Below are 23,119 nucleotides of genomic sequence, written 5' to 3' on the forward strand. Positions count from 1 at the left end.
TTTATAACTGCTTAATTGATGATGAAATAATGAGGGTATAGCTCATGGCTGTCCATGAAATAGCTTTTGAGCCATTACATTTGGACTGTTAAAAAGTATGAGGCGCATATAAAAACTGTTGTAATTCCTACATCGTTCACCTGATTTAGATATAAATACCCTTAAATTAAAACTGAAAGTCTGCAGTTAAAGCACATCTTTTTTGGTTCATTTCAAAACCATTGTGGTGGAGTATAGAGCCCAAAATATGAGAATTGTGTTGATGTCCCAATATTTATGGACCTGACTGTATATATAAGATCACATCTGTATCTTCATGTAATGACAATAATCAAATCTATTTGAACATGGGGATGCTGTGAAGGTGGAAGTTCCCCTTTATAAGTGTTGAGGGGCTCAGAAAACTCTAAAACAGGGACGGTCAATCTGTGGACCTCCAGCTGTTGTGAAACTACAAGTCCCATCATGCCTTGCCACAGTTTTGATATTAGGGAATGCTAAAACTATGGCAAGGTATCAAGGCATGCTGGGATGTGTAGTTTCACAACAGCTGGAGGGCCACAGTTTGGCCATGGCTGCTCTTAAACATGATCTGTTACTGTGTAATAGACCTGGAGAAATGATGCTCAATTTATTTGTTCAACAGCCAATAACTTCTCATATGTTTCATATATGGACTGGATGGAAAATGCAGTATATTGCTGATGCACAACTGCTTGCCTGGCCTCATCAGCCAAATGGAACAAGACAATTATGTTCAGATCAGAATAATGGACCTGCAGGCGAAGAACCAGACATGCAGAAGATCTGGTCCCAATACATACTGCCAAATCTGTCACACATCTGGCCAATTACTAGTAGCTAGAACTGACAGCTTTACCAGAGAGACAGGGTATGTCTAGGTCCATAGATTTGCCAAAATGTTCATCTTCATCTTGGTCTTTTTCATCATCTGAAAAGGCAATACACAGACATGATTGCACTGCTGCTCAGAAAAGACCACACATTAACTAAAAATAGTCAAGATCTTCTTTGAAGTTTGAACCATTTTTCAGCTGATTCTGTAGATTGTGCTTTTGAGGGGGAAGCCATTTTCCAAAACTTCCAGCATATAAATTCAATAAAAAAAAAAAATAGCCGGTCACTTTTTAGATTAAAATGACTTAAGGCCCATACACACTTGAAGATTTTCATTTCAAAAGACTTTGCCAAAATCTTTGATAGATATATCTGTCACAAAAGTAGTGCGTACACACTGAGCTATTTTCCTTAAAGAGCAAAAGATTTTCAGGAGGCGAAAGACTTTGCTGAAAATCTTTCATATAAAAGGTGATTTACATAATGGGCGGGGTTTGAATTACAAGGGTTGGAGCAGAAGCCCTTTTATTCAGTGCATTCCTGTTCTTGGGGCCTGATTCAGAACTGATTGCTGGGCTGCATATATTCGGAGCCCAGCAATCAGGTAAACTCCACCCCGCGCTGCCCTGACCGGGCAAAATCCCACCCATTTTGACGGCAAACATTTAATTTGCAGCTGTGCACGTAGGGATAAATCCATTCACTTACTCCAGCAATGTATACGTTACACCATAAGAAAATATACATTGGGGGGGCAGTTGCGGCATTAACATATACATTGCTGGCCTGCGAAAAATTTAAGCCATGGCTTTGGGGGACAGGGGACTATGCACACTACAATGCCCATTACACATATACCACATACCATAATGCGCACTACACATTAGGCCACAAACCGTAATGCCCATTACACATATGCCACACCCGGTAATGCCCATTACATATAATGCCACAAAAGTGCTGCTTACCTACATGCTCATTGCTCATTACCTACATGCTCATTTCATGCACCAATAATCATTGGTGGGCAGTGGTGCCATTAATATATACATTGCTGGCATGTGCCAGCTATGTATATATTCTCCGGCAAATTAATAAGCTATGTTTATATTAACGGCAAATAAATAAATAATTGGTGGGAGTGGTGCCAGTAATATATACATTGCTGGCATGTGCCAGCTATGTATATATTACCAGCAAATAAGAAATCATTGGTGGCAGTGGTGCCATTAATATATACATTGCTGGCATGTGCCAGCAATGTATATATTACCGGAAAATAAAGAAATCATTGGTGGCAGTAGATGCTCCTTGTGTGGAGCACGGCGGAGAGAACATGGAGCAGGGGTCAGTGCGTCCGACAGGTGCAGGGAGGCAGGGCATCCGATGGGCTGGGGAACTGAGTGGCGCATCAGTGTGACATATGCGCTAGAGCAGGGTGAGATAGCGGCGGAAGAGCGGCGCAGTTGTCCCGGCGGTGAGTATGTTCCAGAGGGAGGGGGCGGTCAGTCGGGCTGAAAGTCTCTGATCTTTCAGCCCGGCTGCCGTACACACCTGGCGATGATGGCTCAAATATGAGCCATCATCGCCAGACGTGCTGGTAAAACCAGCAGATGGCCCACTTTGCTAGCGATGATGCGGGAGCGCGCATCATCGCTAGTCGGGCATCGGTGGCATATACACACTTGCCAACTTTAAGCTGAAACTCGCTCAAAACATCTGTTTTGAGTGAGTTTCAGCTTAAAGTCGGCAAGTGTTTATGGGCCTTTAGAATATACCACAAAAGCACAAATTTATGTAAGATCGTAAGGATGTAACATTTTCAGATGCCTATCATGGATTGAGAATGTTTACATATCCATGTTAAATGCTTCAAGTTGAATTTTTTATATTGGATGTAAAATAAGATACTGTTCAGAGAATCGGATTAAGGGCGTGATTCTGGTTGGTTTGCAAAAGCAAACTCCATTAATGGACAAAACCCATGCACTGCAGGTGGGCCTGATGTAACGTGTGCAGAGAGAATTAGATTTGGGTTCATTATGATAGGATGCACATGAGTTGTACTTTTGTATGGCCGCACATTTTATTATTGGCAGTCACCAGCACTGGTTCTGTCCCATGACATTAAAAATATTTAAATATCAATCTGTGGCGCTCCATTCATTAAAAAAAAAAAAAAAAAAAAACACTCAAAAAAATGCTAGCATAAAAAAAGTGATGTGAACAAAAATGATGTTAATATGGAGCTTTAACGTACAGTTATTTGAAAATACATTCATGTAAATGAATCCTTACTGCATGATTAATTCTTATTTAAATAGAAAATCAAACCAATCACGCTTTGGTGGTCATTCTTATCTGCTCGGTCCCCAGCGAACTCACACCAGGGACCGATGTTTAGCCTCTGCACATGTGCATAGTCGCATATGTGCATTAAGGCATTCGTCTGAGGGGGGGGGAATGAGACGGGAAGGGGGCATTCGCATGGGGGCACCCAGTGTTTCCTGGGCATACTCACAAAATGCTGGGTGCACCCAGGAAACCGCTAGGGATCTCCAAGCGAATGCAGACGGGCAGCTGCCTGCAGGGGGGTGGGCGTCTGATGTCAAAAGCGCCCAGCTGCCGCTGCCTGGATCCCCGCAGTCTGGACCCTGCGACCCGCTGCCTGGACCCTACCACCCAGACCCCGCTCTTTGGATCGGACGGCACTGCCCGGATCGGACCCGCAACACGCTGTTGGAAGTAAGCCACCGCTGGAAGCAAGCCAGGATGCCAGGTAAGTACCTTTCACACTGGCCTGCATCCTGGGCTAGTCCGGGAGCAACCCTGATATCTAGCAGGGTTGAATTCACGGTAACTATTCTCGGGAATTTGGCCTGGGAACCTTGCACACCAGTGCTAGTCACGGGGCCAACACAGGAGTCCAAGCTTGTGTGAAGGGGGTATAAGATACATGCTGGGCAGTGTAATGGTCCGACACTTGCAGCTATCTATTTCAACAGCTGCAGGTATCATCGACCATTCACCACAGCAGGGACAGTGGTGGCTGCCAGCTCTGGGCTACATGGAAGATCCTTGCGATAATAGTGAGATCTTGCACCTGCTCAGAGGAACCAGCTGGGAGGAAATACAGAGTGCATCAGCACTAAGCTAACACACTGTGCTCTATGGTGTTGATTGCTGGGGCAGAAAAGGGGAAGCAGGAAGTACTATAGGGGCACAATCCGTGCCACTATAATACAACGCCACCGACCCTGTGCTTCTCACCTGGAAAACACTCCACTTTAAGAGGTAAAGCTTTACTCAGATTCTTCCCCTGTAAGGCTGGCCTTTGGCTGTGACCTAAAAGGGACAAAAAAATCCATTGTTTTTATTTGAGAGTCAGCAACAGGTCTTAACTAACCTATAGAGGAAAAAACTTGATATAAAAAAAAGAAATATAGAAAGCATTGTGGCTAATACAGCAGAGATTTAATAAATGGCTAATACAGCAGAGATTTAATCAATTCTATATTTCTAGTGCTTTATAAAAGCAATGTTCCAGATTTTATTAACTAGAGCAGCAATAAGGTGCAACAGACTGTTTCTATTTTGCAGCAATTTACAATGGCTCACTTGTTAATTCAAGTAATTGGACCACTGACAAGTATGTGACCATCATTCCTGATTAACCACATTTGTGTCTAACCTAGCTTTTTTTTATTGATGTGAATTGCCCACGGCAAGCTTTCCATATTTGTAGTTTCCTCCTATCATTTTATTTTTATTATTGTTTTATCCTTAGCGGTTTCACTACATTCCCGTTTTTTTAGAGGATAATGCACATATTGTACTTGAAATTAAAGTCAACCAGAACTATGGTAGAGACTGGTAGTTTTAGAGAGTCTATTAGCGTAGGAGTTCGCCTGTCCTGAATAATGGGATATATCCCCTATCCCTGAGCAAGTAGATAAAAATAGGTAGTTTAATCAGGAACTGGGCGCTCTCCTCACGGACTCCATTTATAGGTTTAGAAATTTCAATAATGGGGGATATGGGAAAAAATAATATACTCCCCTTTTGTAAGACTTTCCGCTCCTCTCTCTTCCAAACACTGGTTCCCTTTGATCCTCCGGTGTAGATCTGCAACCGTAAGACCCGGAGAGCGTGTAATATGAATGCGGTCAAGTCGTGGAAAGGGGGCACCTGCTACCCAGATGGCTAAATCTCTGGGTAGCAGGTACCCACTTTCCACAACTTGACCACATTCATATTACATGCTCTCCGGGTCTTACGGTTGCAGATCGACAACGGAGGATCAAAGGGAACCAGTGTTTGGAGGAGAGAGGAACGGAAAGTCTTACAAGAACTATGGTAGAGCCAGTTCTACTCAATCACATTCAAAACCAGTGACGTGTAGTCACCGTTCCTGCTCCAATTTATAACACAGATCAGAGGATACCAGGTACCAAATTTGCGCACGCAGCAAAGAACTCTGCCTCCTCACCACGGGCAGTATTAGTGCATCGTAAAAGGCACCAGAGAAATCACTTGTTACATATGCCTCACTGAGGGGGCGTGTCTCAGCAACTTCAAGGCACACCTCTCACAGCTGTGGAAGCAGGTTCTAGAGGAGGTCCAGGGCATGGAGGGTTCTGGGATTCTGGGAGGATTCTGGAGGCTCCTGCCACTGTTTACCAGTGCAGAAGGACCTCGCGTAGGCCGCAGTATGGCAGCGGACTTGGTTCCTGGAGTATTCATTTTCTGGCAGCAATTATTGCAGGTTCAGTGGTGGTAGCTTTCCATTGAATGTACTGCTCAAAACCTCATGTTTACTTGGTGCCACACTCGCTCCTATGCTCATAGCCAATCAGCTGTGCCCTATTCTCAGAGAAAAAGGCCCTATCTACCCTCTGTTTTCTTGCATGTTTTATTGTGCCTACCTTGTATGTCCCCATTTTATGTATGTTGTGGCACCCCACTATCAACGGTAATAATTCAGACTATATGACATGGATTCTATAGTCTCTTATGGCCTTTTTCTCTCTCTTTTTTGGATAATTAGAATTTATTTAACCTTTGTTACTTATTCAACCTCTGTTGTAGACTTTCATCTGTTTCAGTACAGTGCTCGCGTGAAGCATGTATCACTGTATAATCATTTTTCTGGATGATCTCAAGAAAAAGAAAAGGGGAGGTTCCAGGAGATAATATTTCCAGAACTTACTGCCACAGGGAGCTCCCCTACCTTGTGGGTAACGCACATTGACAGTCAAGAGGTTGAAGAAATGGTCATCTGTAATATTGGTGTCTTCCTTGAAAGCATCTAGAATGAAAACAATTCAGAAAATAAAGCTCAGCTGCTGATCTCTACACACTGTATACTATATTTGCCCATTCTGCTTCCCTTTGAATAACAACCAATAAGTTTGGCAAACACTACTGTAGCCATCTTACCCATGTCCACCATAAAGGAGAACATATTATTACCCATAACATGTTTAAAGTAGCTTAATGTTTTTATAATACAGTATAGCTATTGGTCCCCAGTTCACCACACATTAGGAACTCACTTGGCTCTTGGCTTTGTTTTTCTTTCTGTGTTCACAGGAGACTGAACATAACAGGGATTCAGACATTTTGATCCACCTTTAATAACTGCTGGAAATGCAGCCCACAAATGAATATGTCACAATTTAGTGTCACCTGCACTGCTGTCTGCCTGGCTTTCCTTTGATTCATTAGGATCACTGAGTATTTCTTTCTTGTAAAGCTCCTCGTTACCCTCTATGTAATTCCACTCATCCTTGGTGAAAAATACAGCCACGTCTTCATACCTGACAGGAATCTGAAACAAGCAGTATCTTGTTCAGTCTGGAGACAGCAATGGATTCTCCATAGCTTAAGCTTAAAATGTGGCAATTTTTATGTTCAGAGTGCAAAAAACACAAACAAAACTAGACAGTATGGGGGGGTTCAATTTGGCGAACAAAAAAAAACCTTCCGTACCTCGCGCCCAATTTTGTATAACTCCCGATACTGCGGTATTGAATTAAAAAAAAAGGTTACAGGGTTTACAGAGCTTCAAACTTATAGCAATATGAGGGTCTTGGTAGGGTGTCCGGGCAGCAGACTTGAGCAATTGATCAATGTGTTTTGACTTTTGACTTTTTCATGTTCTTAAAAATGTCCTTAGATGAAGAATGAAATGCTTTGATCTACTGCTCAAGTCTCCTACCCGTTAGCTGCCTTGGTTGATATCTTGCCAGCTGACTACCAACAGGCTTATATGCTTATCCTATTGCCAGCTAAGATCACTAAGCGAGCCGCTAGCATTAGCTGTATCTACTTCCCCCCTGGTTACACATGTACGCAGCACAGCACCTGCCTCCCTACTTGTGCCAAATCCAGCTATGGCAAGTGTGCATTACAGATTTCAGAGATACCCGTTTGGACTGCCTGCCCCTAAACCTATGTATGCCAATGTCTGCAACACAAGCTGTCTGTCTGCACCCCTGAATCCCATTAAAGTTGACCTGCACTATCAGGAACTAATACAGCTTATATAGGACAAGATACCTACACTGCCCACTATTACGATGGCTACAGCATGCAAGGAATTTTTCTTACCAAGTGGTAAGTTTTCCTTTGACACCAACCTGAGGTGGAAGATACTGTATTTATAACTGCAATAATACTGGCCCTTATTCTGGTTCACTCTCAAAGGCAAATTCCTTCTCAAATGGACAAAACCATGTGCACTGCAGATGGGGCAGATGTAACATGTGCAGAGAGAATTAGATTTGGGTGGGGTTTTACTTCAAAGTTAGATCTATATTGCAGTGTAAAAATAAAGCAGTCAGTATTTTCCCTGCACAGAAACAAAATAACTCACCCACATCTATCTCTTTCTGCACATGTTACATCTGCCCCACCTGCAGTGCACATGGTTTTGTCCATTTGAGAAGGAATTTGCCTTTGAGAGTGAACCAGAATAATGGCCACTGTTCCTGATTTTGTAACCAGGCATTGATACAAAATCATTATACTGAATTAATTTAATGTTGATACCATATAACAAATGAATAGTTTTCTGGAGGTTTCTCGAGAAGGACATACTATTTGTACAAATCTGTTACTATTTATGCCATTCATCTGCATCTATAGATACATAACTGTGTTTTGGGACACAAGCTTTCACTTCTTTTCTACAAACAGTGTTTTCTAATGTGGTAAATGCCAGCAGATTGCAACTTTTTTTTAATATACCGTATATACTCTATAAGTCGACCCGAGTATAAGCCGAGGCACCTAATTTTACAACAAAAAAACTGGGAAAACTTATTGACTCAAGTGGGACCCTTACTCGAGTATAAGCCGAGGGGGGCTTTTCCAGCATAAAAACTGGGTACTTCTTTACTTTCACGGCGCCAGCATGGCGCCGCGCGGCAGAGTCCCCTTGCGGGGCTCGCTTCGCTCGCCCACGCTGCGGGCTCGGTGGCTCGCTACGCTCGCCACGCTAATTAAAATCAACTCCATGCCAACATGGATAGTGGAGGTATGAACTATCCATGTTGGCATGGCGTTAACTTCGTTTATTTTACTTAGTTTGTGGCGAGCGTAACCCAGAAGTAGCGCGGCGCCATGCTGGCGCCGTGAAAGTAAAGAAGTACCAAAAACTGTTCTGAAAAAGTAGGCTTATACTCGAGTATATATGGTACATCTTATTTAATGTGAATTGTGTTTATGACTATGTTTATACATGTGTGTTTTATGTTATAGTTATTAAATTGGTATATTTATAAGAGAATACATTTACTGTGAAATATATGAACATTCTGTATTTGACCACATTTTCAACTGGCGCAATCTATCTTTTTAGTTGAGTTTTCCACTTTCCTGTAGGATTAAAAAAATGAAAATGTACTTGTATAAAACAAAAGATGTATCACCTACAATCTCTCACCTCTCCCTCCTCCTGATAAAACTTGCTGAGGCCTTCATTTTTCTTCACAAGCTGCAGATCCTGCAAAATATGATAATGCACCCTGATCATTTCCTTCTGATTTACCAAATGATAAGAACATGCCTCACATATCACCGTTACCATGTAAAAGAAGCGGTCTGTGTATTTCACTACTCTTTCCTATTGTAACAGACCTCAGCACCTTGCTGATGTAGCTGGTATTTGATGGCTCCTAGTACACAACATGCAGCTATTAGGTATTACAATAAAAATTCAGGAACCTCTGATGGAAAGCAGCTGAGGTTTAATAGAACAGCTGACGGCTGCCATCTACAGCAATGATGTTTCGACTGACAGTTCTTAGTTCTCACCTCTCCTGCCAGAATGCACACGATCTCCACAACCTGATGGAGGAGTCTCCTTGTTCTCTGTCTGTTGTAACTGCCCATATGTGGCGCTTTGATCATATGCCTCAAGAGCGCCACCTATCAGGAGGGGAAGATAATCAAAGGAAACATATAAATATACCTGTATAAAATAATTTACTCTCACCAATAACAGGGTCCAGCTAAGTGAAATGTGTGAAATGATTAGAAATCAAAAGCAATATCATACAATGGGGCTAATTCAGCATAAAATGTTGTGTGTACGTGCCAAACCTTAAAGTCTGATCGCATCCTGGAATGATGAGGCATGCAGCCTTTGCAGTAGTGGGCAACCCTAATCACAGCGATAGCAGCGACTTCTGTGTTGCAATTGCAATTATATTGCTGGAAGGCCCCCCCACATGCGAAAGAACGTAGTTGGTTGCAGTTTTGCAATTTTAGCAAAACTGTACCTGATGCTGAATTAGCCCCAATATAGCGTAAAAGCTGGACATCACCCCATTGACCATACAGAACATCAAATGGGATCATGGGATGGTCCAACTACATCCTAACTAGACAGCTAACTACATCCTGCCAGCCCCAAGGTTCCACAGCCAAATACACAGTGTATCAAGACTATTCTTACCTGCATTGTCTATTTGGCCAGGCGATCGCAACGCTGCGGGGCCGCGCATCACTGTCGCCCACTGTGTGCACACACCGGGCAATTCAGGCCAACCGTCTAATCAATTTTAACGATGTAGTCAAAATCTCTTAGAAGAATTGCCCCGTGTGTAGACCCCTTATGCTCTAAATGAGGGCCTTGGGGTATATTTCTAACATCTAACAATCTATATCACTCACCAGTTTTGCCTGCAGAGTACACAGTGTTTTTCTGTTTCTCATTGTGCAGTCTGACAAGAAGTATCCTTCTGGTGTCTGAGACAGGGCAGAAGACTCCTCTTTTATCATTTCCTGAGCAGACACATTACAACCCCACCGTGGCAGGACATCTTTCAGAGGGATGGAGGGGACCTGAATGTGGTCCTTTATGACCTCTTCCTGATCATCAGTGGGCATGGATATTTCCTGGGTGCATTTTAACTTACTATTATAATACATGTGGTCACGTTGTACCTTCCAGTCCTCTCCGTAAAAATTAAACTCATATTCCGGCCACTGCACACCTTTGTCAGAAGTAAGCCAATAGGGCAGTTTGACAGATCGAGCTCTTATTGTTGCCAGACTGAGCTCCGTCTGTGTGCCCCCCTCTACCTGAAGGATGTGCATGGTGGAGGTACTGGCATCTGCCTGCATCCGGCAGTTATTAGGATCGCCTTGTTCAAGCTGTGTTTTTTTTTGCAAAGGAAGGTGCTTCCAATCCATGGCAATCGGTGTGATATTCCCCGGGAAAAGGGTAGGTATAGCGTCCGGTCTATGCACCACCTTTGTTCCCTGTAACATGTAACAATCAGAGTCAAAATGGGCAGAGCACATGCCATAAGAACCCTTTTTTTTTTAAGATCCCAGAATTTTTTTTGTGCAAAAGCATCAACACTATCATTATCCGACTGAGTTCTCTAGGAAACACATTCAATGTTATCCCAGGGGAGAAGCACTTTTCCCGATACACTTTGCATGGTATAACCATGGGATAGTGAGAGAAGTTATACAGTGTAAGATAGTAAGTGATGAATATATCCCGAATTACAATTGCTAGCTTAATAATTTCACAGTCTAGTGAAAGCATTTCAATTTGATATTAACATGAAAGCTACTGCAACTTTGGTTAAATTGGCTAAATCACATTTTGAAGGGTGAATCAGTTGTCTCGTCTGGCATATGAGGTATAATGATAATCTCCATCAAGGATTAAAAATCCTTCTGGATCCCAATATCACTGCTATAGCTTAGCAACATTAATGTAAACTGCTACACTATAGCGATGGAGGAGTAACAGAGGGTCTTTCTTCCTTCATTAGTTTGGCCAGATCATGATGGCAATCCGGTACTCCCAGCCCAGCTTTAAATCATCACCTGAGTGGTTTTAAAGCATTACACAGAACGTACTGCATTTAAAACAACTTGCAACTAAAGATGGAGAGATTCTATTTCTACCTCTATGATGATATTTAACTATCTGAGTTCTTACTGTCAGAGGGGCAGATTGGTAGTTATTCTTTGTAGCTCCATATACGCCATTTTGTATGCATCATATATGTAATGTAAGGTGTTCTCATATAATTGTGTTAATTAGTTAGCTTAAGCTTAAGTTTCGTTTCCTAGAGGAGACTCATAAATCTTTTAGAAGGGGTAAAAAGGTTATCGGTATTTCTGGCTGTACTCCCAGGAGATGTGGGGGAACAAAATCTCAGTAGTGATGTGAGCAAGCTGGTGTGTCAATTATTTAGTGAATTATGTATACGAATGTAGTGTTCATTCTAGCACCCGCTATCTTTGAAAACCCACGCAGTTCCTCTTCCCAGCCTGGGGTGTCGCTGTCTGCTGTAGTGCTTCTAGCACAGTGTGGTCTGTATATCAGCACTTACATGCAAACTAGACCTGTGCTAGAAACACCACAGCAGACAGCAACACCTCAGGCGGGGAAGAGGAACTGCATGGGTTTTCAAAGATAGCGGGTGCTAGAATGAACACTACGAATGGAATGCAATTATATGTGTAAAACCCATTCTGTAATAGATAAGAAAACGAATAAATGTAAGCATTAGACTAATAAACTTCAGAACTCTCATCGATACTCCAGTGTGTGTGTATCGTTATGATTTTCTCCTGCATGCAGTAAAGGAACACAGGTTATTGATCAAATCCTGGAGACTAAGGACAGGCAGTTGTTAGAACCCCCTCACAGAGGGTTCAGGATGGGGGAACACCTCTAACATTACATGGTGCCGAAAAAACCCCGGACAGCTAAGAAATTGGACGGAGGAATGACCAGTATCTGACCAGAGATCCCAACAAACGTCAAACCGTGGTAAGTAACAAATTGATTAAGCGATTTTCGCCAATTGTTACTTGACGTGTCTTGATATCTCTGCCAGAATACCTATTTCTCTCTTTGATTCAAGCGCTTCTCTAATTGTCCTGCCTCCTTGTCTCAGGGAAAATGTTATATTGTCAAATGATGAATATTGTCTGAATGTACCATTTGTTATAGTGATAATTGTTGCCATACAGTAAGTTGTATTTGTGTTTTATGTTTACAAAGACAGAGGCAAATTCAAAATGATAAATGGGTGATGTAATAGATCTTGATAGTTTTTTGGGATCACAAAGTTCATATGGTTGTAATTGCTGTGATGGTAGTTTGAAGTGGTTTGTGACAGGCAGGAGAGAAGAAAATGTTATATTTATAACCAGAACAGAAAAAGATGGAACTGGTTTTAAGAAAGTAGATGGTCACCAATACCCCATATACGGCATAAGAGCATGTGTCATTAAAGGAATCCTGACTACAGGATATCACGGAACAGTCAATTTAAGAGAAGGAAGGTATAATAAAAAGAGACGAACCAGGCAGAATCTTTTGTCCATACTCTATTCATTATAAAAATATAGCCAATCAGTTTAGTGGAAAACTGTGAAGCGAAAGGCATAAAATGATTATAGGTGTTATATTTTCAATAATTAATACAGTACTGAAAATAGGTACCAGGATTTTTTTTTTTTTTTTTTAAATAAAATAGTATTAATAAGTTGAGAAAATGGGAACTTCTAAGGGTGGAAAATTTCCTCCTGAGGGACAATTTGATTCAAAGAAATGGAAAAACTTCCGGCAATGTAATATTGCTTGGCTAAAACGGAAACGAAAAACAGACATGGCACATATATGGGTATTGGCCAGTGAGAAATGAAAAGAAGAAAAAGCAGAATGAAGATGATTCACATATGACAGTGTGTCTAGCAACCACAACCCCCCATATACAGAATAATCCTGCCCCACCAGAGAACCACAGTGGCAGAAGGACCCCCACTAAGATACCCAGTTTTAGTGGCAAAAGGACCCCCACTAAGATACCCAGTTATTATGACTTGCCCCAACTGTGCAAGCATAATGGACAGTGCCACAGCAATCATAAAAGATTGTCCTGACCCATACAAAAGCTTTTTTCAATTTAGTGTGTATGTGGAAACAATGTCTGACCTACACACAGCAGCCTGGGCGGATGTGGCCCAATTATGTAAAAGTAAGCTCTTAATGTCAGATCTATGGGACATAGAAAATACAGAAGCAGCTGCAGCAACAGATTACCATGGTCAAATTGTGGAAGTAGCAGCAGAAGTTAGAAAAACTGAAGGCAGTGGGACCCAGTTCATCCAAAGACTCAAGAGATGGTGTTACAATCGTAACCAAAGATGCCCAGAAGAAATAGGACCTCAATGTGAGAGGCCCTACCGAGACTACTTCCAGAAGATAAGTGACCTCATCAGAACAGAAGGACTGAACCCAGAACAGGGGATAGGGACTAGACTGGTGAGAACCAAGGCAATGGAAGGCATGAAACCATCCCTGAAGCAAAAACTCATCGTCAGCACACCAGCCTACAAAACCATCCCACTGGACCAACTAATGGACACAATGGAAGCTCTGGAAGATCAAGAAAGAGAGGAAAAGGAGTGGAAATGAGCAAGGTCAAAACAAGTATACAATGTGACCGAAGACAAGAAGAAGTATGTAGCATATGGGGAAAGAAGGAATTTTGAGAGTCCATCCTCTGGAAAGTGCTTCTGGTGTCAGAAATCCGGTCACATGAAACGGCACTGTAAGCAATACAAATCCTACATGGAGAAGAGAAGAAATGGCCCCAAGAATACAGGACCAACAAGCTCAGACTGAAGTTTGGGCGCCCTAGTCAAGAACATTTATGCATTCCCCTCACAAAGCAAATCAGTAGAGGGTTTTGTGAACATCACTCTACCGGGAGGAGAAGAGATCTCTTTTTTACTCGATACTGGGGCGAGCAAATCAGTGATCAGAAAAGAGGATATTCCACCTTCCCTCATTACAAACAAACCAGTAACAGCTCAAGGTCTAACCGGAGAAGAAGTTTACCTGAACAAGACAAAGAAGATTAATATTTAGGTGCAAGGTCACCCACAAGAAGTATCAGCAGAATTCCGAGTCTCACCTATATGTCCAGTGAACCAGTTGGGAGCAGATCTATTGCAAAAACTACAAGCAAGCATACTGTATCGCGGGGACAAGATTGTATTTCAAACTGCATTGAAACCCCAAGAATACAACCAGATACAAGCAGCTGTCCAGATATTCCTCTTGCAAGAACCAGCAGAGAAGACAGCATTTGAATCTTGGTCACATCTAGGAGTTCCAGACAAGGTATGGGCAAAAGTGAAGAACAACGTAGGGAAGATGAATGTCCAGCCAGTACAGCTGATCATCAAGCCAAATACCGTACCAGTAGCAATACGCCAGTATCCTCTAAGCAAGGAACAAAATCAAGCTCTGGGTACACAAGTGAAGAAGATGGAAGAAAAAGCACATGTCTACGATACTGAACAAAGGGGGACCTCTATACCCCCATGACACCCAATTGTTACAGTATGTGGATGATCTACTCATAGCCACAACAACCAAGAAAAAGTGCGAGGAAGAAACAGTCGCAATACTCATATTCCTATCGGAAAAAGATTGCAGGGTAACTCAGCACAAGTTACAATATGCACAAGAAAAAGTCATATTCCTTGGACACTGCATCTCACATGGGACCAGGCATCTCACCACACAGCGAGTGAAAGCAATCCTAGACGCCCCATTCCCAGACACCTTGAGAAAGAAAAGGGCATTTCTAGGTTTAACCTCGTATGTAAGAGACTGGATACTGGGAGCTTCAGCCCTCATGCAACCCCCCTCTATGATGTAACCAAGAAAACAGCAACCCAATCTGATGAGGAAAGACAAGCCCAAGTGGAAGAAGTTGAACAGATCAAACAAGCCATCTGCAATGCACCCGCTCTAGGACTTCCTGATTATGATAAACCCTTTACACTGTTCTGCCATGAGCAAAAAGGACATGCTATGGGAGTCCTCACGCAGGACCATGGAGGCAAACAAAGGCCAATTGCCTACTACCCCACAACATTAGACGGGGTCATGAAAGGATCACCATCATGCATAAAATCAGTAGCAGTAGCTGCAATACTGAAGGAAAAATGTGCTGATGCCGTCCTAGATCACACCCTCATCATCCAAGTTCTACATGCAGTGACAGAAATACTGCAACAAGCTTCTACACGGCATTTGAGTTCTGCCAGACTCACCAAGTATGAAGTAGACTTGCTATCTGCAAGCAATGTGACTATCAAGCGATACACAGTATTAAACCCTGCCACTCTACTATTGATGATGAACCTGACGGTTCAATAGAAGAGAGAGTAGAAGAAGATAGATATACCTCAAAAGTGGAAGAGGAGGAAGATACCTCGAGACCTATAATACATGACTGTGTATCCATGATGGAACAAGAAGTGCAACCTGATTGGAAAATTGAAGAAAAACCAATTAATAATCCAGATTTTTTATTTTACACCTATGGATCCAGTTATTATGTGGATGGACACCGATATGCAGGATATGCAGTGGTATCCCCAAATGATGTCATGGAAGCAGAACCACTCCCAGCCGGTACCTCAGCCCAAGCAGCAAAACTAACAGCTCTGACAAGAGCCTTGGAAATGGCTGAAGGACAGTCAGTGAATATCTACACGGACTCACGTTATGCATCCACATGGAAAAGAAGAAATTTCCTTACTGCAACAGGAAAACCCATCAAGAATGGAGAACTGATCCAGAGATTGACCAGAGCCTTACGATTACCAAAGCAAATGGCAGTCATAAAGACAAAGGCACACACTAAAGAAGACACAGAAGAAGTAAAAGGGAATGCTTTTGCAGATGAACAAGCAAAGAAAGCAGCTGTAAAGGAGAAGAAAACAGCTGGAATATATGTCCAAGAGACAAAGGCAGAAATTGATATGAAGATACTCATCAGACTACAAGAACAAGCAAAGAGAGAACACAAAGTATGGGAGAAGTTGGGAGCCCAGCAATCTTGTGTGGGTCTTTGGAAAAAGGAAGAAAAATGGTGCCTGCCAAGAACACTATATGCACCTATGATTCAAGTAGCCCATGGACCAGACCATTAAGGCAAGGAACAGATGACTAAGACAGTTCAAGAATATTGGCTGGCTCCAGGCTTCTATGTGGCAGCTAAGAACTACACAGACCAATGTTAAATATGCGCAGAAAACAACCCAGGAAGACAAACCAGGACAAGCATGGGACACATGCCAAAAGCATATTTCCCTTTCAAAAGAGTTCAAATAGACTACATTCACATGCCTAAATGTGGCATGTATGAGTACGCCCTGACCACTGCCAAAAAGATAATAGCTGAAGTAGTTTGCAGATATGGGGTACCAGAAGTAATAGAATCAGACAGAGGTAGTCATTTCACAGGAGAAATAATGCAGAATATTATACAGGCCTACAGGCCAGTGCCCGAATCAAGAGACTTAATGGCACTCTGAAACTAAAAGTCCAAAAAAAGCCATGCAAGAGACTGGCAAAACATGGGTAGAATGCTTACCCCTGACCTTATTTGCAGTAAGAACAACTCCAGGAAAAGAGACAGGATATTCTCCATATGAGATCCTATTTGGAGTTAAACCAAAGAAAGAATGTTATTGTCCCCAAGAATTACAGTTTAAGCATGGGAACATGACAGCATATGTGAAGTCTTTAAATGAATATTTAACTGATTTGCATTCTCAAGTTTTGTTTTTTAAGTAACCAAAGCCCAGAACCAGAACCTCATGCACTAAAGATTGAAGATCTTCACTGGAACCAAGATATGATGGTCCGTTCCAATTGTTGCTGACCACCCCAACCTCAGTGAAAGGGTTTGGAAGAGAGACGTGGATACACTCCTCCCACAGTTGAACACAAACCAGATCACCTACCCACAAAAAGTTAGGTTGTCAAAATGATAACACACCTCAGGCCAGACCATCTGCCCTGGTGGAAGTTAATGTGTAAACTGTGTCAGCGTACCATAGCCAGATTAATCCCAGCTACAAAAATAATAGAAAAACTAGGGGTAAAATACGCCATGGAAGCAAGGCTCCCAAACAGAATAAATAAGAGAGAATTCAAGGAAAGAGGCAGTCATCATAAATCCTACCACTCCCTGTTTAATACTGGTTTGGGTACAATGGTAGGGGTAACTATAGGAAACGTATTAACTATAGGGACCGCAGGGACCGCTTTCAATGACAGACAAGTTAGTGACCTAGCCAAATTACTGGACAATATAACCAGGATATATGATGATACTTTTGACCGAGTACTGGAGGACATGAAAATGGTTAAACGAGAAGTTAGGGCTCACCGTATGGTACTAGACTACCTTACCACCAAGGAGGGGGGTTTGTGCCTGATAGTGGCAGAAACTTGCTGTAATTACCTCGATCATGTGACTCCATAGAGGAAGCCATTGAACAGCATCTAGATATGGTCGAAACTCTCAACAAGGAATTTGCAGAACAGCACAAGGGTAACTGGTTATTCGCTGAGGATAGTTGGTTCAGTTGGTTAAACCCATCCAATTGGTATAAATGCATAGGAGGCATAGGAGGATGGTTTATGGGAATACTTTCATGGTTAGCAAAAAGTGTAATTTTGCATGTACTGCCAAGAAAATAAAAAACACAATAAGAAAGCACAGAAAAAGAAAGCTGACAAAGACAATGATCATCACAACATTCGTTTGATCTGTTGTCAGTATGATGATACTGAAGCCATGGATAAAGCTGTGAAAGCAATCTACCTGGAAAGAGAACAAGAACCTGTTTAGTGGTCCATATGACAGCGACCTGAACTCTCAGTCTGTACGGGATGGCATGTTGCCCTCCATCTGGTCAGGAAAGACCCATGGGGACAGAACGTACTTAATCAGGGCATCGCCTGGTCTGATTGGCGGAGAGACTCAGGGCAAATAATGTATATTGTCTCTAAATAGAATCAATAGAAGGGACTGAGAGAGGCAGATTGGTAGTTATTCTATGTAGCACCATATACGCCATTTTGTATGCATCATATATGTAATGTAAGGTGTTCTCATATAATTGTGTCAATTAGTTAGCTTAAGTTTCGTTTCCTAGAGGAGACTCGTAAATCTTTTAGAAGGGGTACAAAGGTTATCGGTATTTCTGGCTACGCCCAGGAGATGTGGGGGAACCAAATCTCAGTAGTGATGTGAGCAAGCTGGTGTGTCAATTATTTAGTGAACTAGCTGACCCGCCCGGCGTTGCCCGGGAATACCTTGGGGTTTCTTTATTTCCAAAATTGCTGAAAAATGTAATCTTACAGTATGCTGCGACAAAGACCTAAGATTGTAATTTGTTATAGATTCCATCATAATGTTAGAATATGTTTGCATTGATACTCAATGATGGCAATGAAATCAGGTGTGGTGTTGTTGTTTGAAACACAATGCTCCTGAGTTGAAAACTTGTATGTGTTGATGAATTCCACATCCACTCCTGAGATTTAGCACCTACTGTATGACATATCCTCCAACATCTGAGGGTCAGAAATCGGGGTACTTATGTATTATCTGGACCCATTTTTTCATACCCCTACTATCCAACTACGCATGGAGTTGCTTTTATATAGCGTGGCGAGCGCAGCGAGCCACCGTGGCCGAAGCTTGGTGAGCGCAGCGAGCCCTGCGAGGGGACGCGTTCTCATAAGAAAAACGGGAGTCCAGATACTACATAAGTACCGAAATCGGTACAAAATCAGAAAGGGACATGTCCACACCTCAATTTCTATACTTTCAATGGTACAGTTTCTAGGGTGTGTAATTACAGGCGCTGAGTGTGTGGGGTCCGGTGTGGGCGTTACTTACCGCGCCATAATTAATTAAAAATTCACTGCTCCCTGCCACTGCCACTCCCCTCACCTCACCTGCCTGCAGCAGTCTCTGAGGTCTGGGGATCTGTAAAGCACATGCACCGAGCATCTCTACCAAACAGTGGGGCAGCCCCTGAGTGTGGGAGCAGGTCCGCGGGCCTGGCCACATGATGTCATGACACGACGCACACTATCCGCACCACTGTAATGCACCACTGGGAATGGGTGCAATGGGCCAAATTCTTCCTTACACCCGCCGGGCCAATCCACTGATTCAGCCATCACAATCATCAATGGATGCATTGATAAGGTTTGAAGTTTAAGAAGTTGAAGAATAAGACTGAGAAAAAGAATTGCCATGTTACAAAGTGTACAATTTACTCAATAAATCGTGAAAAAAATGTAAGTGTACATAGAAGTACAATCAAGAAATGAAAGTAGGATTAAAAAATAAGTTCTGATTCAAACTGATAATTGTTTGGATGGGGTGGGTTGTGAAACAAATCTATAGGTGAGGGTATGGATATTGTGGGCATAATTGGTGTTTGTTACACCTACAGGGGGGCCTCAATTGATGGGATTTTCACTACAGTGTCACGGTCACAGTGTCACCATAGGGGGATTCCCAATTGGGGTCCAGGTGGTCTTTTAGAGACCCTTTACAATCCTGTAGGTCTCTTCTCCTTGAGCTTACAGTCTCCCTTAATGATAGTCAATCACTGAGGGAGACCGTAGGCTCCAGGAGAAGAGACCAACGGGATTGTAAAGGGGTCCCTAAAAGACCACCTGAACACCAATTGGAAATCCCCCTACGGTGACACTGTAGTGAGAATTTCTCATCAACTGGGGACCCCCTGTAGGTGTACCAAACACCAATTATGCCCACAATATCCATACCCCCTCCACCTATAGATTTGTTTCGCAAGCCACCGCCATCCAAACAATTATCAGTTTGAATCAGAATTTATTTTTTAATCCTACTTTCATTTCTTGATTGTACTGTACTTCTATGTACACATATTTTTTTCACAATTTATTGAGTAAATTGTACACTATAACGTGACAAATCTTCATGTCAGTCTTATTCTTCAACTTCTTACACTCATAACATTCAAACAAATACATGCAGCGCTCATGCCCATCGACCAAACATTATCTATGAACCAAAAGAGTCTGGAAAACCCTTAAGGCAGAGCAGTGCCTGATATCCAACTGACTAACAGGGTGAGTGCAGTGTACCCACTTTGTATTGATCAATGGGTGCATTGGCCAGGACAAAGATTTCTCAGTGCAACTGGCCGGGGAGCGCAGTGACAGGCTGGAGGACTGGAGAGACGGATATGGGGAACAAAGTAGAAACGGTACATTAGGTACAGTTTTTATTTGCCGGTACAGACGGTTAAATAAACGGTAAATTATTTTTTATGTGTTCTGTGTGTTTGTGTGTGTTGTACTGTTTTTGTGTGTGTGTTGTAGTGTGTGTGGTTGTGTGTGTTGTATTGTATGTATCTGTCCAATGCGTAAGTGTGTGAGGTGTGCTACGTATGTACAGTATGTGTGTGTTGTGTCTTTGTGTATCTGTGCAATGTTTAAGTGTGTGTTTTGTGTGTGTCATACTGTTTTTTGGGTGTGTGTGGTGAATGTGGGTGTGTGTTGTGCTGTTAGAGGTATGTTATGTGTGTGTGTTGTGTGTATCTGCCCTATGTGTAAGTGCGTAAGGTGTGCAATGTATAAATCTGTGTGTGTGTGTAGTGTGCTGTGTGTATCTGTGCAATGTTTAAGTGTGTGTTTTGTGTATTGTACTGTTTTTGGGTGTGTGTTGTAGTGAATGTGGGTGTGTGTTGTACTGTGAGTGTTGTGTTGTGTGTATCTGGCGAATGTGTAAGTTTGTGATGTGTGCTACGTATATATGTGTGTGTAGTGTGCTTTGCGTATCCTGGCAATGTTTAAGTGTGTGTGTTCTGTGTGTTTGTTGTACTGTTTTTGGGTGTGTGTTGTAGTGTGTATGGATTTGTATTGTACTGCATGTGGTGTGTTGTGTGTGTGTGTATCTGTCCAATGTGTAAGTGTGTGAGGTGCTCTACGTATAAATGTGTGTTGTGTGCGAGGTATGTGGTGTACTGTGTGTGTGTGTGTGTGTGTGTGTGTGTGTGTGTGTGTGTGCGTGTACAATGTGTATGTGTGTGTGTTGTGTGGCCTATGTATATCCTCAATTATTTCCTAATTGTTTAAAGCCTTCACCATAATGTTAGAATGTGTCATTCATACTCAATGACAGCAATGAAATCAGGTGTGGAGTTGTTCCTTTGCAAACGGTTTCCCAGATCATCGATCTTTTCCCCAGAACATCAATGAAGGTAAATTAAAACTTGGTGTTTTTTAAATTTCTAAGTGAAATTTCCCAAAAACGGCTTCGAGGTGCACACCACCGGGTCCAGAGGTATCTTGTTGCTGAATTTGGTGTCTCTGAGTGCCACGGTGTGTCCGCAATGCGACGGACACGCACACAGATTCTTCAACTTATTATATAGATTATGTATAGGAATGGAATGCAATCATATGTGTAAAACCCATTATGTAATAGATAAGAAAACGAATGTAAGCATTAGACTAATAAACTTCAGAACTCTCATCGATACTCCAGTGTGTGTGTGTCGTTATGATTTTCTCCTGCATGCAGTTAGAACCCCCTCACAGAAGGTTCAGGATGGGGGAACATCTCTAACAACTGCTACTATGTAAACCTTTGAAAAACAATGTTGTCCCATTAAGCAGTTTGTCTAGCTGGGAATTTGGCTGGTTTAAATAAAAAAAAACAAAAAAACACTTTTTTTTTTTTTTTATATGCTGTGGCTACAGGCACAACACTGTGACTTCTTAAAATCCTACTGTAAGGAATCCATGGTATTATTCCACATTCTTGGTGCTTGTGGTCTTCATCTAAGTAAGCTGAACCAATGCAGTAAATCACACACACATGCAACAAAGATAAAGGGAGATGAAACAGATAAGAGGTGCTAAATCTGCCTTGCATCAAGCTTGTTCCCCAACAAAGGACAGGAAAAAAACACAGTTAACACTAGTAACCCTAAAGGGTAAACAAAACCAACAGATTAAACAGGCAATATACAGGGAAACACCTCATGGTTTAATCTTCAGGTTTACTTAAATTCAAAAGATTTGTTTTTAATTTTGGGTTACTTCATTCAAATGGTTGAAAAAGACTGGTAACTGAATACATCTAAACCAGTTATTTTCAACCTTTTTACCTTGCGGCACACTAAATAACATTTTAAAATTGCCAAGGCACACCATGAGATCCCACAGGGCAAAACACATTGGCCCCCACAGGAAAAAAACAAACCTATTGGCCCTCCATATAAAAAAATAATCACACTGGTCCCCACAGGTAACAAAAATAAAATACTTTGGCCCTTTACATGAAAAGAAGAGACCAGTAAATAACAGTTGAACTGGTGGTGGCTGTAAAACTGGTTTGGGCATCTCTAGATCTGGGGGCACACTCGAGAACAGCTAGGGTTACCACCTTTCCCCTTTAATTCCGGACACATATTAATTACACAGGTTCTGTGGCTGGCTGACTTCAAGACTGCATATCACCTGGTTTTAAACTTCCACAGAACCTGTGTAATTAATATGTGTCCGGAATTAAAGGGGAAAGGTGGTAACCCTAAGAACAGCTCAAGGCACACTAGTGTGCCACGGCACAGTGGTTGAAAAACGCTGATCTAAACTAATGTTTTATATTCAAAATGTTTAATGCCAGTGACATATCCAGTTCTACTGCTTAACTCCTTTTGTGTTTGTGCATTTCTCTGAAAGTGCTTTAGCGTGTTTTTATTATGTTTAGTCTAAAATTGGTTTTATTGAAAGATTTCAAATAAATCATATCAAAGCCTAATAACGTTGTACTGGTAATGCTAGAAAGCATTAAAACATGGTTGATCAAGTTTTCTAATACATAGCAATGTC

General features: G+C 42.0%; 1 protein-coding gene across 5 annotated transcripts in view; it reads right to left on the minus strand.

Moving 5' to 3' along the window:
* Positions 1-23,119, minus strand: part of LOC146008712 (uncharacterized) — a 35,601-nt gene that overhangs the window by 7,616 nt on the left and 4,866 nt on the right. For 2 of the 5 annotated variants that reach the window (XM_083148299.1, XM_083148297.1), the window contains exons 2-8: positions 10,039-10,629; positions 9,178-9,291; positions 8,807-8,866; positions 6,547-6,688; positions 6,089-6,166; positions 4,129-4,203; positions 881-952 (exon numbers count right to left, since the gene is read on the minus strand). In XM_083148299.1, coding sequence (XP_083004425.1) covers positions 881-952; positions 4,129-4,203; positions 6,089-6,166; positions 6,547-6,688; positions 8,807-8,866; positions 9,178-9,291; positions 10,039-10,560 — 1,063 coding nt within the window. In that variant the 5' untranslated portion in view covers positions 10,561-10,629. Of the gene's footprint in view, positions 1-880; positions 953-4,128; positions 4,204-6,088; positions 6,167-6,546; positions 6,689-8,796; positions 8,867-9,177; positions 9,292-10,038; positions 10,630-23,119 lie in introns of all 5 variants that reach the window. The other 3 variants (XM_083148298.1, XM_083148300.1, XM_083148301.1) reach the window with 3 other exon arrangements.

Source organism: Crinia signifera, chromosome 6 (genome assembly GCF_055691185.1).
Source record: "Crinia signifera chromosome 6, ASM5569118v1, whole genome shotgun sequence".
In the NCBI taxonomy this organism is placed as follows: domain Eukaryota; kingdom Metazoa; phylum Chordata; class Amphibia; order Anura; family Myobatrachidae; genus Crinia; species Crinia signifera.